Raw genomic sequence first — 25,527 nt, 5'->3', positions numbered from 1 at the left:
CCCATATTCCTGCCTGGTCATTTCAGCTGGAAACCTGTCCCTCCATTGTCCCTCACACATACCCCTTTTTTTCCTCCTTGCTGCCCTTAAGGGTGGTGTGTAAAGCCCTTACATGGCATGTAAGACTTTTCTCAACCAGGCCTCTCTCTCTACACCTTACATTTTATACTGTTATAATTTTTAAAAACTACTTGTGGTTCCTTGCACCCAACATGGTGTTCCCTCTGGAAGCACCCTTGTCTCATTGTCCCCTTGTTCCTTCTTCCAAGGCCCTGCTTATTAGCTTTTTCCTCCCCGTGGAACCCTCTTTGAGTCCCCAGGCATGTTTAGTATATTGTGCTGAAATTCTGTAAAGCTTGTTTGTTCCCTCAACTGAACTATGGCTTCTCAGGGATCAGGTCCCACTCATCTCCATGGTCCCAGCGCCTTACACTGGGTCTGTTACACAGCAGCTGTGGGGAATTATTTCTTAGTTTGTTTTTAATCTTTTTAAAACTTATTTTTAATTGAAGGATAGTTGCTTTACAGTATTGTATTGGTTTCCTCCAACATCAACATGAATCAGCCATAGGTATACATATGTCCCCTCCCTCTTGAACCTCCCTCCCAGGAATTGTCTTGAATTTACTTGTTCTTGCTGCCGCCTTTGAAGTGACTTGTCTCTGGTTGAGTTAGTCTCCATTTCAGCTCAACCAGTCACAGTAAACCAGAAAGTCAAGCAAGAGCCACCCGCACTTATGTCACTGCGTTATTTCTCTAGGTGCAATTAGAGCGGATCCGACAGGCGGACTCCTTGGAGAGAATCCGGGCAATTCTGAATGACACCAAACTGACAGACATTAACCAGCTCCCCGAGACATGACACCCTCATGGCAGGACTCTAGCCTGCACTTCGGGTTTTTAACTCATCTTTAGAGCAACATTAATTATTATTTAACTCTTAACTGAAGAAGTCACACACACAAAAAGGAAGACTGGAGCAATGTTTAATTCTAGTGGGAGGAGACTGTGCAGCACAGGAACAGCAAACAGCCAGGGTAATTTGCAGCAAAAAGACCTTTCAGACGGGAACACTAACCAGACTCCAGACTGGATTCCAGCGAGTGTGGGATCAGACTTGGTGACGGAGAAAGTGCTGTTTCCTTGCCTGCCTTATCCGACATTTCCCTGCCCTAAAGCACCCTTCTAATAGTGTTTGAAATGACATTTCCTGTTCATAGATGTTGGAAAAGAGAATTTTTTTTCCTGTTGTCTAGAGTTCATCAGTAAACAGTATTCAGCTAGCAGACAGGTGTAGTATGTGGTATGAATATTTTATATTAAAATATGAAGTTTGAGAGCAGGCCATTGGCTAGTGACTGTATTTCCTAGCTCAGTGTATTTTTTTTAAACCATTTTATCTTGTGTTGGTGGACCTTAAATGCTACTGAAACTTGCCTGAGAACCATAAGACGGTGGCAAACAAAATCAATTCAGTTGGAACTGAATTAAGAGAATTTGAAAACTTGGCTGGGGCTATATGTATTGGAAGTTGAGGTTAAAGGAAAAGCACAAGAAACTGTTTGGAAGCACTTTTTCTGCTACCTGGTAAATTTCGTGGACCCACAGGTACCAGGGTCAAGCTGAACCCACACCATCTACTCTTGAAAACTGTTTTAGTTATTGGATCAGTGGAAGAAACATTAATAAAACAAGCTATGTCTGGCAACACCTAGTATAAATGTATAAGTCTGCTGCTTATTTTATTTTCAACTTGAATCAGTGGATTTGAGTACTATTTGTTTCAAAAGTGTCAGATACAAAAATGGTGATAACTAGGTTTGGCAGATACCTGTTTTGTATTTTTCTTTTGTATTTTAGACCTGGAGGGTGATGATGCTTATGGTGAAGTTGGGGAAACCCACCTAGTTCATCAGTTTGGAAATCTGCTTTGTCATTTCTATGAGGTTAAATTCCGTTCCTGTGTGGAGAAAGCGTCAGTGGACAGGTTGTCTTTGCCGTAGCCTTATGAAGTGTTGCAGAAAGCACAAGAATGGATGTGTGTTCACTGTTTACCTGCAAGTACTGTTAGCCAGTGGAAGGCTATGCTGTTTTATCAATAATTCATCATACAGGTGGTTCAAGAGTAAAACTCTTATTTTCAAGTACTTTTTGTGATTTGGTGGTGTGAAGGAACTATGTGGGAATTAAGTGGATTAGGTAGATTTTCTGGCTCAAGTAAACCTACAACTTGAATTGTCTTTGTTATAAATGAAGTCATAATGAACTAGCCCTAAAGATCTTTATTTCTGTCTTCCATAAGACAAGATATGGCCTACATACCTCATTCCTTGGGCTACTGCTGTAGTCTTACATTCATGATTATGAATTTGAAAGTAAATACTAATTATGGAAATAGTGCTATAGGCCTGCATGCCTGAAACATTTTAATTGGTTTAAAGTCCTTTTGTAGAATGGGGTACTTGATTTCCTTTAAAGGAAACATGTTTTCTCATTGAATTACAGGGAATTTTTATTAATTCCAAAAATGCAATCACTTTAAATTATGTAAGTATAAGATCAGTTCCTTGGATAAACTCCAAGCTCATTTGTTTTAGGTTATTAAAACTGGCACTGTAGTAAATCAAGGTGGATAATTCATAATCTTCCTGAATGAACTGAACTACAGCTCCCAGGGAACTGCTAGGCTGAGACTGGGCACCTTGCTCATGTTTTTCTCCATAAGATGGTTCTGGGCCAATAAAATCATGATTAGGAAAGTGTGAGCGTCTTTACAGTTGCAGATGCAAATTGTTGGAACCCACTTTTTGGAGAAAAATCTGCTAGAAAAACAGACTAGGTTTTGTTAACAATCTCTTTCTGGTATGAAACACCTCTTTAAACTGGGTTTTCTGTATAAATGGGAAGCTGATTTGGAAGGCAGTGTTTAGCCCTCCAAGACAAACGAAAAGGTCGGGTTTCACAAGTGTTCCTGTGCTTCTATTCAGTCCATGTACACATGTTCCCACGCATGTCTAACCTGATTTTACCCCTTACCTGTAACCTACCTTACCACGTGGCTTCTCATCGGCAGTCACTTAGCCATTTCTAGGCAGGTATAGTATTACCTTTCGGAACTCATATTTGGCAGGTATAAAAATATTAAAGCTAAAGGACAAAACCATATACTGTATACCAAGCTCTGTTTCTCCATTTGAGATCCTACATGTGCACCTCACACCCATCAGTGACATGTACGGGGACACAGCACAGTCCAACTCAGCTCTGAAAGGTAATACATGCCTGTCATGGAAGTGAGCCAGCGGTGGCCTTGCAACCGTGGAGCCTGAGTTCCGCTCTGAAATCTGTATTTCAGATTTCAGGTATAACCATTTGTTAACTGTACTGGAGGTGTGTCCTTAAGAAGTGTTCAAATTAAAGCTGCTGCCTAGTATACTGTGTGGCCTTTTCCTTTGAATCTGAGGGTTCTCTCTTCAGAGTCACATTTCTGGTGTTGCTATATTTTAATATGCAGCTTTTATTCTTGCTCAAACATGGAGAAAACTCAGTAGGGTTTATGGAGGTCTGTAGGGTTTATGGAGGTCTAGCAGTGTGTAGATCAAAATCTCAGGCTTTTTTTTTTAAATACAAGCATTTATTCAATTAATTATAAAACAGTATAAAAAGGGATGTACAATCACACCAAAGTTCATCCAGAATACCTCTTTATAAATTATGAGACTGATAACGCTAACAAGGCACCTGCTTCTTTATAAATTAGTGCTACCTGTTCATTTTATAATGAGATTAAGCCTTCACATGTGTTAACTTCAGATGTGAGTCTGTTCTTGGTGGTTCAGAAGTTTACATGATTTCGAATGTCGTTAATTTGCTTCACCATTTCTCTTATGTGCTCGCCCCTATAAAATCAAACAGTTACTCACTTTGGGGGAATACAATGAGTTAATAAGCCATTAATAATTAATATTGATTCTTAAGAATTTAGTGATGTTGAACTATCTTAGAAGTGTTTTGCTACAATTAATGGCTTAAGGTTTCAGACGGATGGTAATAGTAACGCATTTAAGGGTAGCAGCAGCAAATACAGTAGTGCTGCTGCTGGAAATATTTTTGAACATATTCACTGGGGAACACCTGGGCCACCCAACAGAATTACAAAGAAAGACATCCATTTTGACACTCCCTCCATACTCCTCTCTTAAATCCTTATTTATCACTATCATAGACCTCCTGTCTTGGTAATTACTTGACTTGCAAAATGTCAAATGCTCTTATCTGGGCAAAGAAAGGTTGATTTTGGCGTTCTGTGAAGTAAAAACTACCTTGCAGTAACAGCTGATTAGTACTACTACTTACTCCTCCTTCAGGATGGACTGAATGCATTTTCGCTGGTAGGCGCTGAGAGTAATGGTGGGCTTTTGAGGACTCAGTACCTTTTCCATCTTTCGTTGTTGATAGTCTTTTTTCATAGTAACCTTAAGTATCAAGAAGAACACAGACACTTTAGCTGTGGTTTGCTACACATTTTCATAATATTTATTTTAGCCTATTCTTTTTACACTTGACAAAATTATTTTCTGTAGAAGGAACACTTTAAAAAGTACCAACCAAATGTAGCCACCTTGTATCCATTCCTACCTGTTTGATGGCATTGCCCAAATGTCTAAGTTGATCAGGTATCAGCTGTAATTCTTTCTTCATGTCTCTCTCACTGTCAGAGAGGACTGGGAGCTGAGAGTGAAAACTGTGAAGTACTTTTTTCATCCTGTGCAAGAAGAAAGTAATAAGCAAAGGTCGCAGCTTAAGATCTCAGCTCCTCAGGAGGAACACAATCCCAACTAAAGCTTCTAATGTATGAATCTGGTGCTTGTGAAGGAGGGCCCTCCAGGGTGGGTTTGGGGAAAGCATCACTGCACTGTGTTCTGTAGGATATACAGCACCTGAGAACTTGTAACACTAGTAGTACCTGAATGGGGAGCTGAACGTTATGCAGTTTGTACAGCCCACTGACCTGTTCATGATGTCTTCCTGTTTTTCCTTGGCTTCCTCGTATTTGTCAGCTAAGCGCTCAGCCATTTCCCGTAGACTTTTCCTAATGGCATAAAAAGCAAGAGTCTCTAGGAGTCCACCATGATGGTGAAGCTGCTAATGTTGCTCATTAGGGAGAGCTCCAGCTCCAGTCTAGCTGAACTGTTTGCTTCCTCTCTGGTCTTGGCACTTACCTCTCCTCTCGACAATAATTGAGATCTTCTAATTGTTTCTTTTTTTGGTCACATAACAATTTGACCCTTCAAGAACAAAAAAAGTTTAATCAGAAGCCAGGTACCAGCCAGGGACTGATTGGTCTGTGAACAGAGGCCGTCCTACCTCCGCTGAATCTCCTCCTTTGCCAGGTCCTGTTTTAGAATGTACTGTTCTCTGAACACCTGGGTGGCTCTGCTGATGAGCTGAAGACATTCTTCAGGAGGAGGAGCCATATCTTTTTCAGATGATCTTAAAAAAAATTCTATCCTTAGTTGAATAAAACAGCTGAAAACAAACTCATGACATAACTACTTTTTACAGTTCCTGTTTTTTATTCTCAAATGCCTTCTGATATCTGTTCTCTCCCTCTGTTCTCACTAGCTGATTAAAGGTGCCCTGTGTTTCTTCCACCATAATAAAAAGTATATGAAAAGAAATACCTGAGGACAAAGAGGATGAAGAATAGTTACAAAACAGAGAAGGGAGGCACCTTTTAAAACTGATACGCCCTGGGACTTCCCTGGTGGTCCAGTGGGTAAGAATCTGCCTGCCAGTACAGGGGACATGGGTTCGATCTCTGGTCCGGAATCTAAGATTCCCTCATGCTGCAGTGCAACTAAGCCCATGCACCACCAACTCCTAAAGCCCGTGCAGCAGAGCCCGTACTCAGGAACAAGAGAAGCCACTGCAATGAGAAGTCCCCGCTGACTGAAACTAGAGAAAGCTCACATGTATCAATGAAGACCCAACACAGCCCTAAATTAAAACAAAAAACAGATATGCCCTAAATCCCATACTTCAAAAATGCTGGATTTGCAACACTACGTTGCAAAATGCTTCTAATATGCTTTTCAAAGGAATCCGGGGTTTCAGCCAGAATACGAAGGGGAGACTCTGCTACTTCAACATCCTCTCGGGTGCAAAGCAGGGGAGGAGACGCTGGATGGACTGTGCTTCTGCAAAATAAATAAAACTGACCATGGAGATACTTGCTTTAAGTATAGGAAACATGTTGCATTTATCCAGAATCCTGAGGGTTAAAAAACTATAATATGTAACAAAAACTCTCAATAACTAAAGAAAGCTTCAAAGTCTGAAGACTTTAACAGCTTGGCAAGTGAATTGACTTTGCAATAATTCAAACCTGGGAGTTTATTAATAACGTTACTTTACATAGACAACTTATATTTCAGGGAGTTGGCAGAAAAATGATTTAAAGGTATCTAGATAATCAGTAGCTCACTATGGGTTCCTTAAGGGGAACAAGAATTATGAGTTCAGCTGCATACCACCTTTCTTCTGGAGTTTTACACATTCTATGATGAGCCTGTGAGGCTGGCAGAGATGTAGAAGTTAAGAGTGTGTGTGGACTTTTAAGTCAGAAAGCCCCATATCTGCAGCCTCATTCTCGTTGTTCGCTATGATTTCAGCATCTACTTAACCTCTCTATTCCTGTTCCCTCATCTATGGAATGAGGATACGTCCTTGTAGTGTGGTGGTTTAGTTGCTCAGTCGTGTCCAACTCTTTGTGACCCCATGGACTGTAGCTCGCTGGTCTGATGATAGGATGCAGTGCAGGTAAATGGCTAGTACTTCTGAGCCTGACACAGAGTTTAAAATCACTAAATCTATCTAACTCATATTAATGATAGAGTTCAGTATTTTAGTATTCTTTCCACACTTGGAAGTAAAGCTCTCGACTCTGCTAGCCAAAGGAGATGCCAGAAATTATGCCTAAAATAAACTCTTCCAGAGATGGCAGGAGCAACAGAAGTACCCCACTTCCTACCCTCCAGTCAGAAGCCAGAGCATAAACCATGTATTTTCAGTCTGGTTACTGAGGGCAGCATCCCAGCTTAGATTCTGCAGAATTAACGAGAGCTGTGTGGGAACACAAGAGTGGGACTTACAGTAAAGGCCTGATGAGGCATTCGTAGGTACTGGTGATGCAGATCATCGTTGGCCCCAGGATGTCAGGGACAATCCAGAATCCTCGAATCGGAGCTGGCTGTCTGAAAAGAACACACAGCCATAGTTACACTGCAGAGCAGCCAAGGCAGTGGATCCAAAGCAACAACATGGCTGAGGCTCGTGGCCTTCTCCAGCCTGGGCTAGTTGCCTGGGACATGCTATCAGGGCGGTAACCTCAGAGGTGGTGACTGGAAAACCCGTACCACTTACAGCTCCAGTGGGGCTGAATCAAGCTGTCACACAGCAGCCTGAGGCAGGCCACTGACTTGCAGGTCACTTGGGGGCCCACAGCCCCCTGGTACTTGCTGTCATCTCAGCAGTTACCACGATACCATGAAGATGGTTCTCTATGCGTCTTTCTCCTCAACCCGCCCAGAAGCCCCAGGGACCTCTGCATACCTAGCAGAGCACCCAACCCAGTTAAGAGCTCAGAATCTCTTGAGTAGTGTCTTTCTGACGTTAAAAATTCAACGCAGGCCAGCATCTGTGTCACAGGATTCACTGTACCGTGCACAGCAGGAGGGAGCTTCCTCTCAAGTGATGGTTCTTACTTCACTGAAGAAACTGAAAACTGTGGACCTCAGACGGAAGCGGTCTTTCCTGCCAGTGCGCTCCTCTCCTGCCGGTATGCTCCTCCCACTCCCACAGCTTGTTTCTGCCCCCGCGCAGTGGACACCATCCCCTCTCCCCTCTTCTGAGAACCACTCTATCGACTCTGTGATCACAAACCTCCCCACTGTCTACTCACCCTCAGCTCATACACAGCTCACACCTGTCCCATCTGAAGCACTCTCCTCAACCTACTCCCTCTCCCTTTAGAGCCAGCAGTCTCTCTACGGGAGCCTGCAGCACTAGTTCTCCAGCCACATCTTTCAGTTGTCTTATTTTGCAGAGGGAGGGGAATGATGGTGTGTTGGGGGGAGTCTGGGAAGTTAAAATTTTTGTGTTTTTAGTGTGTGAAATATACACACGAAGGAGTACATATGTGCACTCTGCAACCACTCTGCAGGCCAAGACTTAGAACACTGCAGGGGCCTTTGCCCTCCCATGTGACTCTCCCTGACCACAGCCTTCCACTTGATTTCTATGATACTCAGGTTCTTGTTTTGTTTTTATAGCTTTCCTACCTATGTACGTATCCATTCGTATTCAATACTGTTTAATTTTACCTGTTTATGAAATGTTTATACATGAGATTTTTATTACCTGTTTTCCCCATTCATTTTTCACCTGTGCTGTCCTCTCCGGCCCCCAAAAGCCTTTCTCTGTGGTTCCTGATGAGCCCCCATGTGGGCACTTCACCTCTCTGCAATGCTCTGCCGTGCTTATTTGAGGCTGCTGCCCACTGCCTCCTCTTTGAAACATCCTCCTCCCAAGCATCTTTCCCTGGGTTCTCTTTTAGTTTCTCTGGCAGTCTTTTACTCCAATTTCCCTCCTGGGCTGGGTTCCTCATCCTCCACTCGCTGCTTGGAAGAAAGTGCTGACTCTCTGCTCAGGTCTCCTCTACTCACTCTAGGCCCTTTCCAGCGGAACCTATTTTGGTTTATTCTAGTCATCAAATATTTTCTGAGTATATCCCAGGCACCCTGTCAAGACACTTCAGTGTACAGACATGAGGTGATGGTATAAATAAAGTATGAAACAGGGCTTCCCTGGTGGTTCAGTGGTAGAGAATCCACCTGCCATTGCAGGAGACATGAGTTCAATCCCTGGTCTGGGAAGATCCCACATGCCTTGGAGCAACTAAGCCCATGTGCCACAACTACTGAGCCTGTGCTCTGCAACGAGAGAAGCCACCACAATGAGAAGCCCACACACCGCAATGAATACTCCCCGCTTGGTGCAACTAGAGAAGACTGTGGCGCAGGGAAGACTCAGCAAAGCCAAAAATAAATTATATGTATATATAAAAGTATGAAACAGACATGGTCTCTGCCTTCATGAAACATATATATTCTAGTAGTGGTGACAGACAGTAAATAAACACAAACATGAATATAAATATGTGCTTCAAAGATAAAGAATAAAAGAATTTGAAGGGGTTGTGGGAAATCAAGGGAACCCTCTATAAAATGATATTAAGATCAGATAGAAGAATCAGAGTCAGTCAAGTGAAGCCTGGGGGTTATGACAGGGGAATACCTGTGAGACAGAGGATACAATGTGGAGTGGCCGTGGGCAGAGGAGAGCTTTTGAAGAACAAATTCTTTTGGGGTGAAGAATCCTGTCTATGTGTGAGTAATATGCACATATACCCATGGACCTGAATTACTGAAACTACTATCTGTGTTTACAAGGGTGAGAAGGTCCTTACCTGCATGGCAGTGGCTTTGTACAAAGAATGTGTTCTACAAAGCATTTCTGTTCTGTAGCCAGTTCCTGTAAACTGTCCTTATCTTCTTCATCTACAAAAGAACACATTATAGAACACAAATCCATTATCAGATATATGGATAGCAAGTATTTACCCCATTCTGTAGGTGGTTTTTAGTGTCTTCTTCTATGTGGTATATCATTTTTGTTTTCATATTTTAGTCTTTGATCAATTTTGAGTTCATTTTTGTGTCTGGCGTGAGGTAATGGTCCAATTTCATTCTTGCATGTAGATGTACACTTGTCCCAGCACCATCTGTTGAAAAGACTATCCTTTCCCCCATGTAACTGTTCTAGGACCCCTGCTGAAACCAACTTATTATAAATGTAAGAGTAAGAGTATATTTCTGGACTCTCAATTCTATTCATTGACCTATATCTGTATGCTTACACCAATTATCATATTGTTTTGATTACTGTACCTTTCTAATTAGTTTTGAAATTGCAAAGTGGGTCCTCCAACTTTTGTTCCTGTTTTTCAAGATTGTTTTTTACATCTATACTCATAAGAGATATTAGTCTCTAGTCTTCTTTTCTTGGATGCTGTTGTCTGGCTTTTATCACAATATTATCCTCATAGAGTGATCAGGGAAGTGTTTTCTCCTCTATTTTTTGTAAGAGTTTATGAAGACTCATATTAATTCTTCAAAGGGCTTCCTAGGTGGTATAGTAGTAAAGAATCCTCCTGCTAATGCAGTAGACATAAGAGATGTGGGTTCAATCCCTGGGTCAGGAAGATCCCCTGGAGTAGGAAATGGTAACCCACTCCAGTATTCGTGCTTGGAAAATTCCATGGATAGAGGAGCCTGGCGGGCTACCCCCAGGGAGGGGATTGCAAAGAATCAAGCATGACTGAGCAAAGCACAGTGATCAAAATCAGTTTTGATTACTGATTCATTCTCATGTTATATATTGTTATATAATAGGTCTATTCAAATTTTCTTTTTTTAGTCAGTTTTGTTGATTTGTATCTTTCCAGAAATCTGTCCATCTCATTTAGCTTATCTAATTGGCATACAGTTGTTCTTGGTATACCCTTAAAATCTTTTGTTCTTGGTATATCCTTATAATCTCATATTTCTGTATGGTCAGCAGGAATAGCCCCTTTCATTTCTCACTGTAGTAACCTGAGTCTTTATTTCTTGGTCAGTTTACCTGTAGGTCTGTCAATTTTGCTAATCTTTTCAAAGAACTGTCTTTTGGTGTCATAACCTCTATTGTTTTTCTGTTCCAAACTAATTTTTGATAGACTCTATGAAACATACTGAAAAGCACAAAAACTCACCTGACCCAAGAAACTTGTGAAGTTTATGAATCCAAGTTAGCCCCACACTGTGTACACCAGCTTCATGAGTGCAGTGGTATCTTGAAGGACACTTGGGATCTGAAAATGGAATCAACAACATAAAGGAAGCCATTAGAAAACTAAGAGAATTCACCTGAGTAGGCCACAAATGCATCTGGTGACGGAAGTGCTGCAAGGTCAATAGGACCTTCATACTGTGGCACTATGTCAGGGGTTTGGGAATTTAAAAACATGACTTCAGTTTTCAAACACATTTTAAAAGTATAATTAAGAAACTCATTTCAAATATGTTATTTTCCCAAGTATTAACACAGAGTTCACCGAACATAAACACTTGCTATCAAGGAACGGACTTATGCCTTTCTGTCCATCTCTGTGGATTTATTTACAGTTTTCAAAAGAAAATGGTAAGAAAGGCTCTAGCTCTGTAAAAAACCTGTGCTCGCACACATCTACTTACATGAAACTGTTGAAGCTACTGCACTCCTCCAGCACAGGTGCTGAAAAGACTTCAGCACAGCAGCTTAGTGAACAGTCCTGTCACAGACGGTAAGTCAGGTGTGAAACGTACAGTTTTACTTGTCCTGATAACGTTGACTTACAGAGAATTGTTTGTTGAAATTTTAGATATAATTTTTGTATTTATATTTACACCAAGAAATATGAGCAGTTATTACATAATTTTAATGAAAATTTCTCTAGTTTTTCCTCTATTTCTTTGAAGCCCTAGTTATCAGCAACACTATTGTTAAACTAAAAGATGAACTTTTTTTATATTTATCCCCGTGACTCAGGATTTTTAAAACATTAAACAATGAAAACAAGATATTTAAAAAAATGTATATACTAAAGCTGATTTAAGATGGCAACTGTCAACCATAAGCTCCTAAACCAAATTCTTCTTTTATCTAACATCCTCACTTTCTTACTGCTGAGTTTATAGTAAGTAAATGTTGTAAATATTATATTATCTGTTTTATATGTTGGGGTTCTGCACAACACCTCTGAAAATAGCACTATGTTATGAACAGTTAAAAAAAAAAAAAAGGCTTCTGGCAATCTCTATGGTAATCATCTCTGAACAATAAAGTACTGAAAAGTTTCTTTTCATTTGCCTGCACCTTAGACTTAGTTTGGGACTTCCAAAGCTCAAATCATCTCATTAGGTTTCCTATTGTTTAAAATGGCTTTTTGAAATGTGTCTGTGATGCTGAAGTCAACAGAAAAACCCTAATATTTGGATGTGACAGAATCTATAATGAAAAAAGGAAATACTAGTAACTGCAGTAGTAAATTTGCTAGACACCCCTGACTAGATATGTGGTAACATAAGCCATTCATTTATGTCATTAAAAATCTGGGAATGTTTCAGTGATTGTAATATGCTTTAAGTACAAACATGAATGAGTGAAAAATTTATTAGTTTCATATATGAAAATGTTCTCTTATTGAAAGAATCAAGAAAAAAGCCTACAATTAAGATTTCCCCAAGACATATGTCTCTATAAGGAAACCAATTAGTTTACGTTGCTTTACCTCACTAGGTCTCAATTTGCTCGTTTACAAAGCAAAGTTCTGAGACTTAATATTTAGACTATCTCTTTCCAGTTAAGAGACCAGACATGCCCAATGAGTTCTTTTTGCTGGTTTATTATATAAAGGCTACTATGCTCTTAAATGTTAGACTATACTTTAGTACAGAGTTGAAGCCAGTATTACCAAACCTGGGAAAACTGACTAATAAGACTGTAAGCAGATTAGGTCAGGCTGCTTTAGGACTGAACTCCCTTTCTCTGGACTGAAGACAGGAAAACTATGAAGGTTCACCCCATTATTCCTGACTGAGGAGGCTTTTGTTCCTCATTCTTCTCAGGGAAGACACCTAGATCCTAGAGGAGACTAAGAAAAAGTTGAGGAGCAAATAGGATTATAGGATTTTTATGTCAGAAGGGACTTTAGAGATCATCTGATGTTATCCCTATTATTTTTAGGTGAGAAAATTAATGATCAGAGAGGCTGAATAAATGTCCAATGCTACAGAGCCGATTAACGTTAGAGCTGTAACTAAGACCCAGGACCCTCCAGACTCTTAGTTACCCGCTCCTTCCACTCAACCACTCTGAGTCTCAGTGACACACGTGACACACTCTGACTGTCTCAGCAGTTTAGCCAAGAGCTCCTAGATGAAGAGAGAAGCTGCCAGAAAGCTCTGGAGCCAAGCCAGATAAGTTAAAGCGAAAGAAAAAAAAGATAAAAAGGTAACATTCAATTGAAGAGATGAGCTGCCAGAAAGCTCTGGAGCCAACCCAGATAAGTTAAAGCAAAAGAAAAAAAAGATAAAAAGGTAACATTCAAATGGGTCTGGGTATAACAAGATAGAATGTTCTCAAATGAAGAAAGTTATTTTAAAGAGATATCTTAATATAAGTATATTATCACTTTATTTTAAAAATTATTTTTACAGTTTGTTAAAGTTTGCATACATTTAACAATTTGAATAATGAACCTACTTTTGATTAGACCAGGGGAAGAAATGACTATTATAAATCTGAGTTGATCCCGCCTGAAGACCACGGTCTGAATGAAAACTTGGGATTCTGCTTTTCTTGAATCTACAGTGTAATGTTGTGGCTAAAAGGCCAAAAGAACCTAACAGTCAAATTTTTAAAGGCTGGAACCACACAAAAAGCAAATTACACAGAAATGGTCTGTGATAATCTTGTATAAATATAATGAAATATAAGAACTAAATTTAGTGAACACTTTACCTCTGTGAAGTTTGATTGGACAAGAAAAGTCAGAATCAAAGGGCTCATCCTCTCCAGATGCCAGTTTCAGGGCAAGCTCCAACTCAACACACTCAAACACATACAGAGATGGAATGAGGTCAGCCCTGGAATCCCAGGACTTTTCTGACTGTAAAAAAACAAACAAAAAACCTGCACTGTAACTTTAGTGTTTCATGTTCTTTTGAAAATGTGCACACCTAAAAACAGAAGCAAAAAGCTGCATCAAATAGTGCTTCCAAGCTTTTCTTAATTCCACCCTCTATTCCAACACCGTGCTTCTTAAAAGAGAATAAAAGGCTTCTCTGCTCTTGGGAAGATGTAAACACACAAATTTAGAGAAGAGCCAATTCAGTTATTCAAAGGTTCTTTACACCTGTCACCAAACGTAGCAGTTTAGAGTTAAAAAACATGTAGGCTGCTGGACCAAATAAGCTGGGTACATCCTAACTTTTTTCAATTTAAGTATTTAGAGTGGGCTTCAATTAATTTTGAGTGTTAAGTTTCCAAAATAGTGCCAGATATAAAATTCCAAAATAAGTGCCAGATACACAGCTCAGCAGGTAAAGCATCTGCCTGCAATGCAGGAGACACAGGAGATATGGGTTCGATCTCTGGGTTAGGAAGATCCCCCAGAGGAGGCTATGGCAACCCACTCTAGTATTCTTGCCTGGAGAATCCCATGGACAGAGGAGCCTGGCAGGCTACAGTCCACAGAGTGGCAAAGAGTCGGACACAACTGAGCACGTGCACACACGTAAAGTATAAAATTCCTCCTATACGAAGCCTTCATACCATTCTAAGAACTGTCCCCAGCGTTGGAGATATGAATAGGCCCATGATCGCCCGACTTACTGTTTGGTCATCTTCTTCTTCCCCCTCCAGCACAACACAGTGATACAGCATTCCTGATTCAGTAGCAATCACCAGGATGTTAGGGACACACGGTAAGCAGAGCACAGCACAAGCATCGTAGCCATAGTTATCTTCAGCAGCAGGATGCATGGGCAACGGGCCCAACAGCTTGCCCACACTCCCAGGGCTAAAAAAAGAGTGAAACATCCTCGGCAAATGTTGACAGAAGACCATACCTATCACTTAAAACCCTTTTGGACTCTGTCTCCAGCTATCAGACACTGATTAAAAATATAGTCTATTCCCAATGTCTCCACTTTTTCACTTTCCCACTCAATTTCCATCTCTTTGGTGCTTTTCTACTGGAGATAATTTTGTCCCCAAGGGGATGCTGGTGACATCTGGAGACATTTGTGGCTGCCACAGCTGGGAGGACGGGGACAGGTTACTGGTGTCTAGAGGCCAGAGATGCTGCTGAGCATCGCCCCACAGGGCAGCCCCTGTCAGCAGTGCAGAGGCTGAGAGGGGCCAGCCCTCAGTTCACTGTGGTTTATGCCTTCACCACTCTACTCAAGTTGTACAACAGTTTTGGTTTGTAGTGTGACTTTCTGATGAACAAGGAACCACACAGCAGGGACTCTGCCTTTGATCTTGTATTCCCATATTCTGCCACATATTGAGCCCTGAATAAATATCTATTGAGCTGATTTATAAATAAATCATGATGTTCAGCCTTGGGCCCTATGCCTAATTACGAACTTTCCCAGAATTCTTACACTCTACTGACTCTTTCACCAGAACAGTTTTCTCTCTAGTCCTGTATTTCCAACTGTCCATGGAATACTTCCAAATTATTGGAATTATTTATTTCAAATTAGTTGTTTTTCCTGACCTCACTATTTGTGTCAATGCCTCACTCCCTTATCCAAAGAGCAACTAAGTCTTATTGACCCTTCCTTTGTAGTATTTACTATGTTCATTTCTCCCTCACATTACCACCAGAGTTTAAACTCTTGAAGACTGTAAGCTAAATTTTGGAACAGTTTCTTTAGAAGTCCCTCTGTTCCCAGTCCCTCTCCAGCCAACTGTATTATTCTCGTTTAGAAACCATCGCTGTCTTCCTATTACCCTATTCCTACAGAAAAGACTCCACATCCCTTAACCAGGTACTTGACTCCACCAAGTTTTCCCTGCACAGATACCTCCAGGTTTATCCCTAAATGCTCCCTACCTGAATCTTCAGCTCTAGTCCCAAGTGTTTAATCACTGGGACCTTGAACAACACTTGCACTTGCCTATTTTCATACTTGACTTCAAGCTGCACTTCTGACTAAAACAGTCATTGATGCTTCATTTAATCCTGCAGTAAAGCCTTAAGTTCCATATGACACAGTCCTTCTCTATGAAAACCTCCTTACCTTTTTCAGTCAGAATCATCTCTCCTTCCTCTGAGCTTTTATGTACCATGAACATAGTCTAAATCTTTACCCTTCCATGGTTATGTATGTCTCTTCCCCATAACTGGGGCATTAAAAGACCAGATTACCATGTCTCACCATCCCCATGGTACCTTGTTCACATAAGATCCATGATACAGATCTTCCTTGACTTAAGGTGGAGTTACATTCCAATAAATTCATTGTTAAGTTGAAAATATTTTAAGTCAAAAAAGGATTTAATACACCTTACCTACCAAACATCATAGCTTAGTCGAGCCTACCTTAAATGTGCTCGGAACATTCACATTAGTCTACAATTGGGCAAACTCGTCTAACATGAAGCCTATTTTATAATGAAGTGTTAAATAGTGTTAAATATCTCTAAATATTTATTGAGTACTACACTGAGAGTGATACACAGAATAGCTAAGTGTGTCAGCTCTTTACCTTTCTGATCGTGTGGCTGACTGGGAGCTGTGCTCACTGCCCAGCATCACAAGAAGCTATCAACTAACTATCACTATCCCGGGGAAAAATATCAATGAAAAACTTAAATAGTTTCTCCTAAATGTAACTGGTTTTGTGCCATCATAAAATCGTAAGTCTGACTAAGTTGGGGACCATCTGTAAATACTTTTTGATTGACTAGACTTTGTGAACACAAATCCAGCCTTAAGAGATTATTCTATAGAACTTACCCAAATAATATGAAGAAAAAGAGGTCAAATGATCTGTACAAACTTTCTCTCCAAAATGGGCAAGCCAGCATTGAAAGGCTGCAATATTTCCACAAACTCATAAACATGGACCCCAGGTCCAACCATGACCATCTATACTGCAGCACAAGCTCGACTTTCACTTCAGGTGGGTTCCCCCTCAGCTTACCTGTGCAACAGACTAATGTATGTAAGGAAAGTCTCCCCATTCTCATATAAGATGTACAGAGGGTAAGCTGCTACTTCTTCTTTGCCTTTTTGTCCAAATATGTGCTTCGGGACTGCTGACAATGGCCCAAAGTCAAATGCAACTGCTGTCTCTCCCAGAGATGCAGTGTAGGCCCTTCTGAAAAGAGAGTTAAAAACCAAAATGAAAACAAAACTTCCAATAACAGCAGGTGGGGTGGAATTTGTATTCAATGGAGTGAGAAGACGAAAAGTTACGATTATGAAGAATGTTAAACAATGCTGGAAAAGGCTCATAAAATTAAATGAAAGCAGCAGACCATAGAACTATATAAACTGCTTAAATATACAGTCACACAAATAGTAAAAATACACGCATACAGACATGCATAAATATAGAAAAGAAACAGGAAGAAAACAAAGACGTCCATAGTTATTTCTAAGCAGTAGGATGCATTCAGTCCACAAATATTTACTAAGTATCTCCTTTGTACCAGGCACTGTAGGTTCTGCGAAAGGTCAGTGAATTGAACAAAGGCCCTGCCCTCTAATGAAAAAGATGTCAACAGAGAAGACACAATCAGATAACACAAAATCAGAAAAAGATGATTTAGGTGATTAGGTGACCTGGGAAAGGCTCTGATAAGGTGATATTTGAGCAAAGATTTGAAGGAAGTAAGGCAGTGAGTCTGTGGTTATGTGTAGTAGTAGTTAAGGAGGAGTAGCTGAGGCAGAGGCTGTGAGGAACTGCAAGAAGGCTGAGTGGCTGGAGCTCAGAGCCAAGGCGGTGGGAGGACTGAGGTGGAAGCATGCAGTAAGCGGGCAGACCCGTAGGCCTTCAAGCCATGGCCTCTCTGGGAAATGAAGTATGGAGAGCAGGGAAGTAGAATGATCTAATTTATATCAAAAAGTAGCACTCTGGTGCAATCTTATGATCACACTATAGGAAAATTTTTAATATTTCATTATCTTAATACTTTTCTATAGTTTTCCTAATTTTCTACAAAAATATACATTAGTTTTATAATCAGGAAAAATAAATGATAAAACATGCTATTTTATTATTTTAAAAATTTTGTATAATTGGTTTTTCAAAAAGATTCAGTTTAATACAAAGGTAATGAATATGGTTAAAATAAAACCACAATTTCATACAGCTTTTGAGATAGTCAACATCATTCCAAGGCGTGATAAGTACCACATCTTAGTTTCTTTATCACGTGGAAAGGTATATGGTATTAGGAGGCACAAAATGAGGAATCCCCAAATCCAGAATAAAAGAACTGCCTGAGAGTTAAACTAAACAATTAGGACAATGACTGGAAACAAATAGACACATCAGTGATTTCAAAAAGACTTAAAGCCATCCAAATCTAACTGGAACTTAATATAGTAATATTTCTAATAATAATGATAGAAGGTATCAATTAATGACTACTTATTCTGTGCCATGTTAGGCACTTTCTATGCATGATCTCATTTATTCTGTACAATAATCCAAGTAAATGGTGACTACTCTTTTTTAAGTGTTATTTATTTGCTGTGTCAGGTCTTAGTTGTAGCTCGTGGAATCCTCTGTTGCAATGCACAGCCTCTCTAGCTGTGGCACAGGGGCTCACTGGTGGGCTGCACGGGCTTGGACGCTCCATGGCATATGGGATCTTAGTTCCCCGACTAAGGCCTGAACCTGTGGCCTCCACACTGTGCGTTGGATTCCCAACCACTGGGCCACCAGGGAAGTCCCCAGTGGTCACTACTTTTTACATTCATGGAATAGTCATGGAAATGAGACCCAGTGAAACTGAGTAACTTGCCAGATGCCACAACTCACAAGTGGCAGAGCTAAGACTGGAATACAGGTGCTGACACCAAAGCCAACGCTCTTAACGCCAACGCATTTGCTCTGCAGCCTCTCATCTAGACAGTGAGTCTGGCAAAGGCTGAGAAACTATGGAAACGCTCTGCCGACACCAGAACAGGACCTATCAATTTGCAGGTGTTTCCCCATCGTGGAGATGGATGGATGGGACTTTAAGAAGCTAATGCTGTATGAGACATTAAAGTCATCTGACTGAAAACTTTCAGTTCTGGGACTAATGAATTAATTCATTAATTAATGAGAATTAATGTGGTCCCAGGCTAGCGACAACTTCTGACTCATAACAGAAGCAGAAGAAATTCCTCTCTGGAAGAACATACTCCCAGCTTGGGCTCTTGACATTTCCAAACATTAAGATCAAGTAAACACAAGTTCACAATGAGAGATCAGCAACCACAGGAGGAAGTGACTCTGATTACAGGACAGGAGGAAGAACAGACACAGATTTAGATCCCCACCTCGCCAAGACTTCAGATATTGAAACTCACATACGTAATAGCTGTATGTAAAATATTCAAAGGAATAACAGAAAAACAAAAACAGACTATTAGATATGATCATTATGAAGACATGAAAAGAACTAGCTGGAACTTCCAGAAATATTGCTACTACGGGCTTCACTCCACATGCACACCCTGTGGGTGACAGGACGTGGTAATCACCAGAAAGACTGAGCAGGAGGCCAGAGGAAGGGAGTTTGGAAGTTCAAAGGGTGATTCTGTTACTGGTCAAACTAGCCAGGAACTTGGTCTGCAGTGGACAAGAAAACTAACATAAGCCAGGGTCACATGAGAAGCAGGAGGCAGTCTATGGTCCACTCCAGCTTCTGGGATACCAGGTGCTGGTCTGGGGGGGTCCAGCAATCTGCTCGTCCATACTGAGTGAACAGCTGGCAGGCCTCCAGCCCAACACTCTCACCTTCCACTTTTTCTGTGACTTTGAAATATTATAATTTATTCTCTTATTCATGATACAACAGGGACTCAGTTTTGGCTATTCAGTTTTGAACTTTCTTGAAAAAAGATCAAGCTAGCAGAGTAACTTTAAGATTTGTAACTTATTACCTACTCATATCGCCTATTTTTTCTTATTTTTCATATTACCAAAAACCATGCTAAAGTCACCTTTGGAAAATCTTATAATCTTAAAATTTCACTTACAATCCCAATAAACCAATTTTTAAAAATTTAATGACAGAAATAAAAACTTACCCTTTGTTGAGTATTAGACTTTCCTCTTCTGCTTCTGAAAGTACAATGACCTTGGTCGGTGTCTGGGGCTCACGCAAAGAGTAAATTCTAGCCATCAAAAGAGAAGAAAGCCAGCACTTAAAATTCTCTTTTATTTCCTAAAGTTGCTCCTTCCTTTCCACCCAGTCAGTTTTTGAGAATTTTCCTACCAGTCATTACAACCATTTGCCAAAGATCTGGCTGTTATTGGCAAAAGTAGCCTACTTCATTTGTTCTGAAGCAACCCAAAAAGAAGGCTTCCTTGGTACATAAAGAAATATTCTCTGCCCTTACCAAAATTCCTTATATCAGCCTTCCCCAACCACTGTACTTCAGTTCTTAGCCGTATACACCTTGTCTAGTCATCTCACAAACTTTTTACATAAGGCAGATCCAGAAAGTTAACTGGTAATATCAATGTCTATAGGACGAGGGCATTTAACCATAACAATGCAAACCTGGAAAACAGCTTTAGAAATGATCAAATCAAACTTGTTCATTTGACAAATAAGAAACAGATGCCCAAGTTGTTGGTTTTTAACATCCCAAAGACAGAAGTGACAATGGGACAAGAATTCAAATCTCTCACTTCCCAATTAAATTCTCTTTTTCTCTATGCTACATCACCTCCAAAAGAGTGACATGGTAAAAGCAGTTTCAGGGAGATTATTTTAATAGTTAGATTGGGAATGGAGAGACTGGAGGCAGAAAGACTAGCTGAGAGGGAACAGCAGTAATTAAGACATGTAAGTTAGGGCAGCTGAACACTGCCCCCATGATGGAGAACAGGTTACAGCAGCCATCAGATAGTTTTTCCAAGCTGTTAACTGGCAATTAAGAGACTCTTCCCACTCACAAAACTGTAAGATACAGACTTACCTTATGACATTGTCTGACGTTAACAGCACTATGTGGGGCTCTAGCATCTCGCTCGGATACCAGGCAGCATGCTTCAGAGTCAGAGAGGTGGAACTGGTGAAAAATCTCTCAGCAACGGGAGTGGTACTAAAATAAAGACAGCAATTTTCCAAAACTTTCTAAAGGAAAGCCTATCTCAACACTTTTTGCTCTTCTTTTCTTTAAATTCCTTTTTCAAACATCTTGCTGAGACAGCATTCAAAGCATCTACCAACCAGTATCAAAGAATCAAATATTTTCTAATCTATTTTATAGAGTACCATTGATTTTAGACAGAATAACTTATCCTTTTAGTAACTTTGTAAAGAAAATACAAAGGCAGTTATTGTCACTCCTACTGTAGATATGAAAGACTTAGAAAAGAAACATTTTCAAGGAGGCCCAACCTAAGGACTGTGGAGCTAAAGGTATGTTTCTACCTTATATTCTTTTCAGATTTTTCACTCTCTCATTTGTCAAGATTTGTTGACAAAGAAAAAAATACAAAACTAAATTATATTTATGAGAAAACTGTTTGGCTCACAGATAATTGCTTTTAAAGCATCTTATTTCAACCTACTTGATAAAACAGACTGACTTCCAATGAGACAGCAATGTGGTAATCTAGGCAAAATACATATATATATCATATATACTATAAGTCATTATCACAAGAAGCCAATGTGCAGACTACTGTACACTGACGTTTCAATAGTAGCAAACACACCGTAAGAACCACTGATTTTAAGGAATTTTCTGCATGTATTACAAATTATACAGATAAACACTAAATGGAAACACAACTTACCTACAATTCACTGTTGATTTTCCACCTTCAAATTCAGAATTCTTTCCCCATCTTTTAGGTAATTCTAATATCATAAGTCCTTTTATTCCTATAAGTGCTACATGATGTTGTGTTGGGCTTAACAAGACTTGATAGATTTCAAACAGGGGTGGATTTATGCAAAGCAATCTCTGAAAATTAAAGCAAATTGGTCAAAATAGTTCACTTTAATGTAAATATATATGGCAGTTACTCAAAAGCATAGTACCGCTTTAGTTTTCTATTAATGTAGGATAAAGAAGCATTCTGGATAAGTACTAACACTTCAGCCATTAACTGATGAAATATTTTTTTAACTGCTTACATTGGAATATTATATAAAATGCATCAGATTTCCCTACTTTGGTAAATACTACATATAATTTCCCTTTTTATGATCAAACTCCAGACTACCACTTTAGCCTCAATTCTCCACCATTCCCCACTTGTACTTTATACTCCAGATTAACGTGTATTTCTGGGAAATCACCATGTATTTCTGTACAATGATCCTTCCTGCAATGCCCTCAGTTTCTCTTTTTAGGGGCTGACACATTCTTGGAGACTCAGTTTGTATGTGCTTTCCTCCCAAAAAATCTCTCTGATTTTCTGGCCAGGAACCAGTGCATCTTTTCTGTCCTCCTAGCTGCTGCTGCTGCTAAGTCGCTTCAGTTGTGTCTGACTCTGTGCGACCCCATAGACGGCAGCCCACCAGGCTCCCCCATCCCTGGGATTCTCCAGGCAAGAACACTGGAGTGGGCTGCCATTTCCTTCTCCAATGCATGAAAGTGAAAAGTGAAAGTGAAGTCACCAGGCAAGAGTACTGGAGTGGGGTGCCACTGCCTTCTCCGGTCCTCCTAGAGCACACCCTAAATAATTCTACTGTAGTCCTTTATCACCCTGCATTCCAATTATCCTTTTACTTGCTCATCCCACACAACTGTGAATTACCTGAGCTCTTTGTCTTTCCTGTTATCCTTGGCGTATGTGGCGTGTTGCTAACTCTCAGTATATGTTTTAGTTGACTAGCCAGTTAAGAACTCAGAAGTATTGGTAAATAATTACTATGTTATAAATAGTAAAATAAAATAGTGGGTTTAAGAACTTCTGCAGCAAGTAAAATGCTGCTTTATCTAAGCAGATTTAGTTATGGAACAGAGACATTTTCAGGAGGGTTCTGTTAAGTTGTATGTCTTGGCATTATATGCCTTCCAAAAAAAAAATTGCATTTCTATTTCTTCTCTCATGAGTATCTCAAATTCCCTCTTTCTTTTCTATCCACTTTCAGTAATAAACCAAGAGATTACCAATCTATTGCTTATCCTGATGTACAGAGAATCACCGTCTGCCAAAATCGTATTAGACAAGACTGTTGAATATAATGTGATTCCAATTAATTGTTACTGATGTAAGTCTGGGCTTTGTTTTTTGAGTCTTTTGGTGGGGGGGTGGGGGAGAGATTGCTTTTGCTTTCAGCTGCCCTTTGCTGATTCTAATCAAATTGCTTTTTCTCCCGTCAATGGTTCGTTCCTTCCTTCTCCCATCTTCTCAATCTTCTACATGATTCTAACAATCTATCTCAAATCAAAGGCCACCTTTCTTTGGCAGAACAATCTCATCACTTTAGGTCACCTGTGGTAATCACAGTATTCAGGTGTTTTTTGTTTGGGGGGGGTTTTTTGGTTTGATTTGGTTTGGTTTTTAAAGTCACTATTCATGCCTTTGCTCTGGATTTTTGGAGGGGGGTATTTTTTTTATTTGATTTTTAAAGTTACTATTCATGTTTTTATTTCCTTTAAAGTTGCAACTCATGCTAAGCTGCTTCCTCCTCTGAGTTTTTGGATTTCTGAGGATTAAAGGTCATTCAGACAGTCATCAATATTGTACTGAGAGTTCATATGTTCCAGGCACACAGAAGTACTGGGAATACAAAACTAAGTAAGGCAGACAACCCTGCCCTGGTGCTTGTAATCCAGAAAAGAATTCAGGCAATGAATGAACAAATATAAATAATTTAATCATGACTGTGCTAAATTCTGCAGAGAGATATAGGGCACTATTGTACTGTGTGCCGAACATCTAGTAATTACTCTTAAATTTTAGGACTTCCCTAGGGGGTACAGTGGTTAAGAATCCGCCTGCCAAGGCAGGGGACACGGATTCCTTCCTTGGCCCGGGAAGATTCCATATGCCTTGGAGCAACTAAGCGTGTGCACCAGAACTGCTGAAGCCTACATGCCCTAGAGCCCCTGCTCCACAAGTGAAGCCACGGAAATAAGCAGCAGCCCCCACTCTCTGCAACTAGAGAAAGCACAGACAGCAATGCAAACTCAGCACAACCAAAAACAAAAATAAATTAAAAAAAGAACTATATTTAAAAAAACTGAAATTTTAAAGTTAGTAGACAGTAGGCTTGTGACCTGTTTTCAAAACTGCAGAAACGTTGCTAGCACCTTATTCAAATCATTTCTCATCGACAAGGTTCAACCAGCACACAACAGCTGCCATAGGTTAGAATGGGTGCCAAGTTTTCTTATTTTGTAATCTTTAAATGACAAGAATCGGCTTGTTACAAGTAAACGCTTCCATAAAGCAATGTTTAATCACAAGAAGCCTAACACTCTCTGATTACACTGACTTTCACATGCTGCTGGTTTCTCCAAGACAACCCAACATCCCTTTCAACTTTGGGGATGGCCTAATTTCCACAGGCTTCCGCCTCCATGTCAGGGAGGAAATCTGGTGCTTTGGAACAGACGACCTGACTTCAGGCTCACAACCATCCCAAGAGAAAGTTAGGATTGTCCCTCTTACTTTATGCAGTGACGTGACACCGGTTTCTCAGGATCCGCCTCCTAAAAACAGCGAATGCACCCACGCTCTCAAGCCCCGTATCCCCGCTGTTATTCGAGCACCTGCACCACTGATACTTTACTGTGACTCCACTCTCCTTCCCTTCCTCTCAGACGCGGACAACTCAAGCACCTTGAGCGCATAAGTTCCTGTAAGAGTGTCCGGCGCGATGTCAAAGTCAATAAACATTTGTGGAAGGAATGAAATACGGGAAGAGAGGCTTCCAAAGGTTCGGCGGCCGTGGTAGAGCGAATGAAAAGGAGACTTCTCCACTCGCTGCTGGGCACCCCCGAAAAGACGTCTGCTTACGCTCGCATACCACTCCTCCCACCAGCAGACCAAAAATAGCCAGGATGCGAAGGGGACGAAAACGCTAGCTAAGGGTCGTTTCCCAATTCGGCCTAGCCGTACCTGGTACTGGGAGAGGGAGGGCTCCTCACCAGCGCCGCTGGGGCCCCGAAGGCGCACGACTAAGAAGGAGCTCTCTTCTGGGTCCCACAGAAAGAGTTCTCCGCCGAGGCCCAAGACCAGGTTTCTCGTCAACAACTGAGGAGGCAGCGGCGGCGACGAAGGCAATGATGAAGCCGGCTTCTCAGTTTCGGTTGAGCTCTGGTTTTTCAGTCCTTCTCGGAGCCGCAAAAACACGGCGTGGTTGGGCAGCCAGGTCTGCCACAGCTCACCGTCGCCCGGGCCGCCTTCGGCGCCCGCCATCTTGAACCCACAGCTCTCTGTGGCCTCGCCGCTGAGCGCAGCCAATCTGCTTCCAGCCGTCCACTGCTTCGGCCAATCATCGAGCAGGTAGGCCGGAAGCTCGAGACAGGATTAGGGGCGGGGCAAATGTGAGGGCAGCCCATCAGATAGCTTCATCGCCAAAGGAAAGCCAATCACCAGTCAAGCCTATTCTGAAGCCAAAGGGCGGGAGGAGAAAGTCAACAGGCCAGAACGTGAGTTGAAGCTTTTGCGTTAC

The 25,527-nt window shown here is 40.8% G+C and overlaps 2 protein-coding genes across 5 annotated transcripts in view; one reads left to right on the top strand and one right to left on the bottom strand.

The window, feature by feature from the left end:
* The window catches only part of RABEP1 (rabaptin, RAB GTPase binding effector protein 1), a 96,816-nt gene extending 93,383 nt beyond the window's left edge, over window positions 1–3,433 (top strand). For all 3 annotated transcript variants that reach the window (XM_070772895.1, XM_070772896.1, XM_070772894.1), the window contains one exon: window positions 761–3,433. In XM_070772895.1, the coding sequence (XP_070628996.1) occupies window positions 761–862 (102 nt within the window). In that variant the 3' untranslated portion in view covers window positions 863–3,433. The remainder of the gene's footprint in view (window positions 1–760) is intronic.
* A 179-nt stretch (window positions 3,434–3,612) lies between these two features.
* Window positions 3,613–25,398, bottom strand: NUP88 (nucleoporin 88). Of its 2 annotated transcripts, none has more exons than XM_070772897.1 (17): window positions 24,972–25,398; window positions 21,690–21,859; window positions 20,864–20,989; window positions 19,967–20,053; window positions 16,860–17,033; window positions 14,536–14,722; window positions 13,663–13,810; window positions 10,874–10,972; window positions 9,530–9,620; window positions 7,155–7,256; window positions 6,042–6,200; window positions 5,368–5,493; window positions 5,223–5,288; window positions 5,012–5,092; window positions 4,639–4,765; window positions 4,357–4,475; window positions 3,613–3,899 (listed from the first exon to the last, which is right to left on the bottom strand). In XM_070772897.1, the coding sequence occupies exons 1-17, from the start codon at window positions 25,269–25,271 to the stop codon at window positions 3,836–3,838; spliced, it is 2,226 nt and encodes a 741-aa protein (XP_070628998.1). In that variant the 5' UTR covers window positions 25,272–25,398; the 3' UTR covers window positions 3,613–3,835. The 2 variants fall into 2 exon arrangements, with proteins under 2 accessions (XP_070628998.1, XP_019836542.1); XM_019980983.2 differs by having other exon boundaries at window positions 16,860–17,036; window positions 24,972–25,396.
* Window positions 25,399–25,527: the final 129 nt, after the last annotated feature.

This window comes from Bos indicus, chromosome 19, assembly GCF_029378745.1.
Source record: "Bos indicus isolate NIAB-ARS_2022 breed Sahiwal x Tharparkar chromosome 19, NIAB-ARS_B.indTharparkar_mat_pri_1.0, whole genome shotgun sequence".
Taxonomy (NCBI): domain Eukaryota; kingdom Metazoa; phylum Chordata; class Mammalia; order Artiodactyla; family Bovidae; genus Bos; species Bos indicus.
Note: the sequence above shows the minus strand (reverse complement) of the source record. Positions and strands in the feature narration are given on the sequence as shown.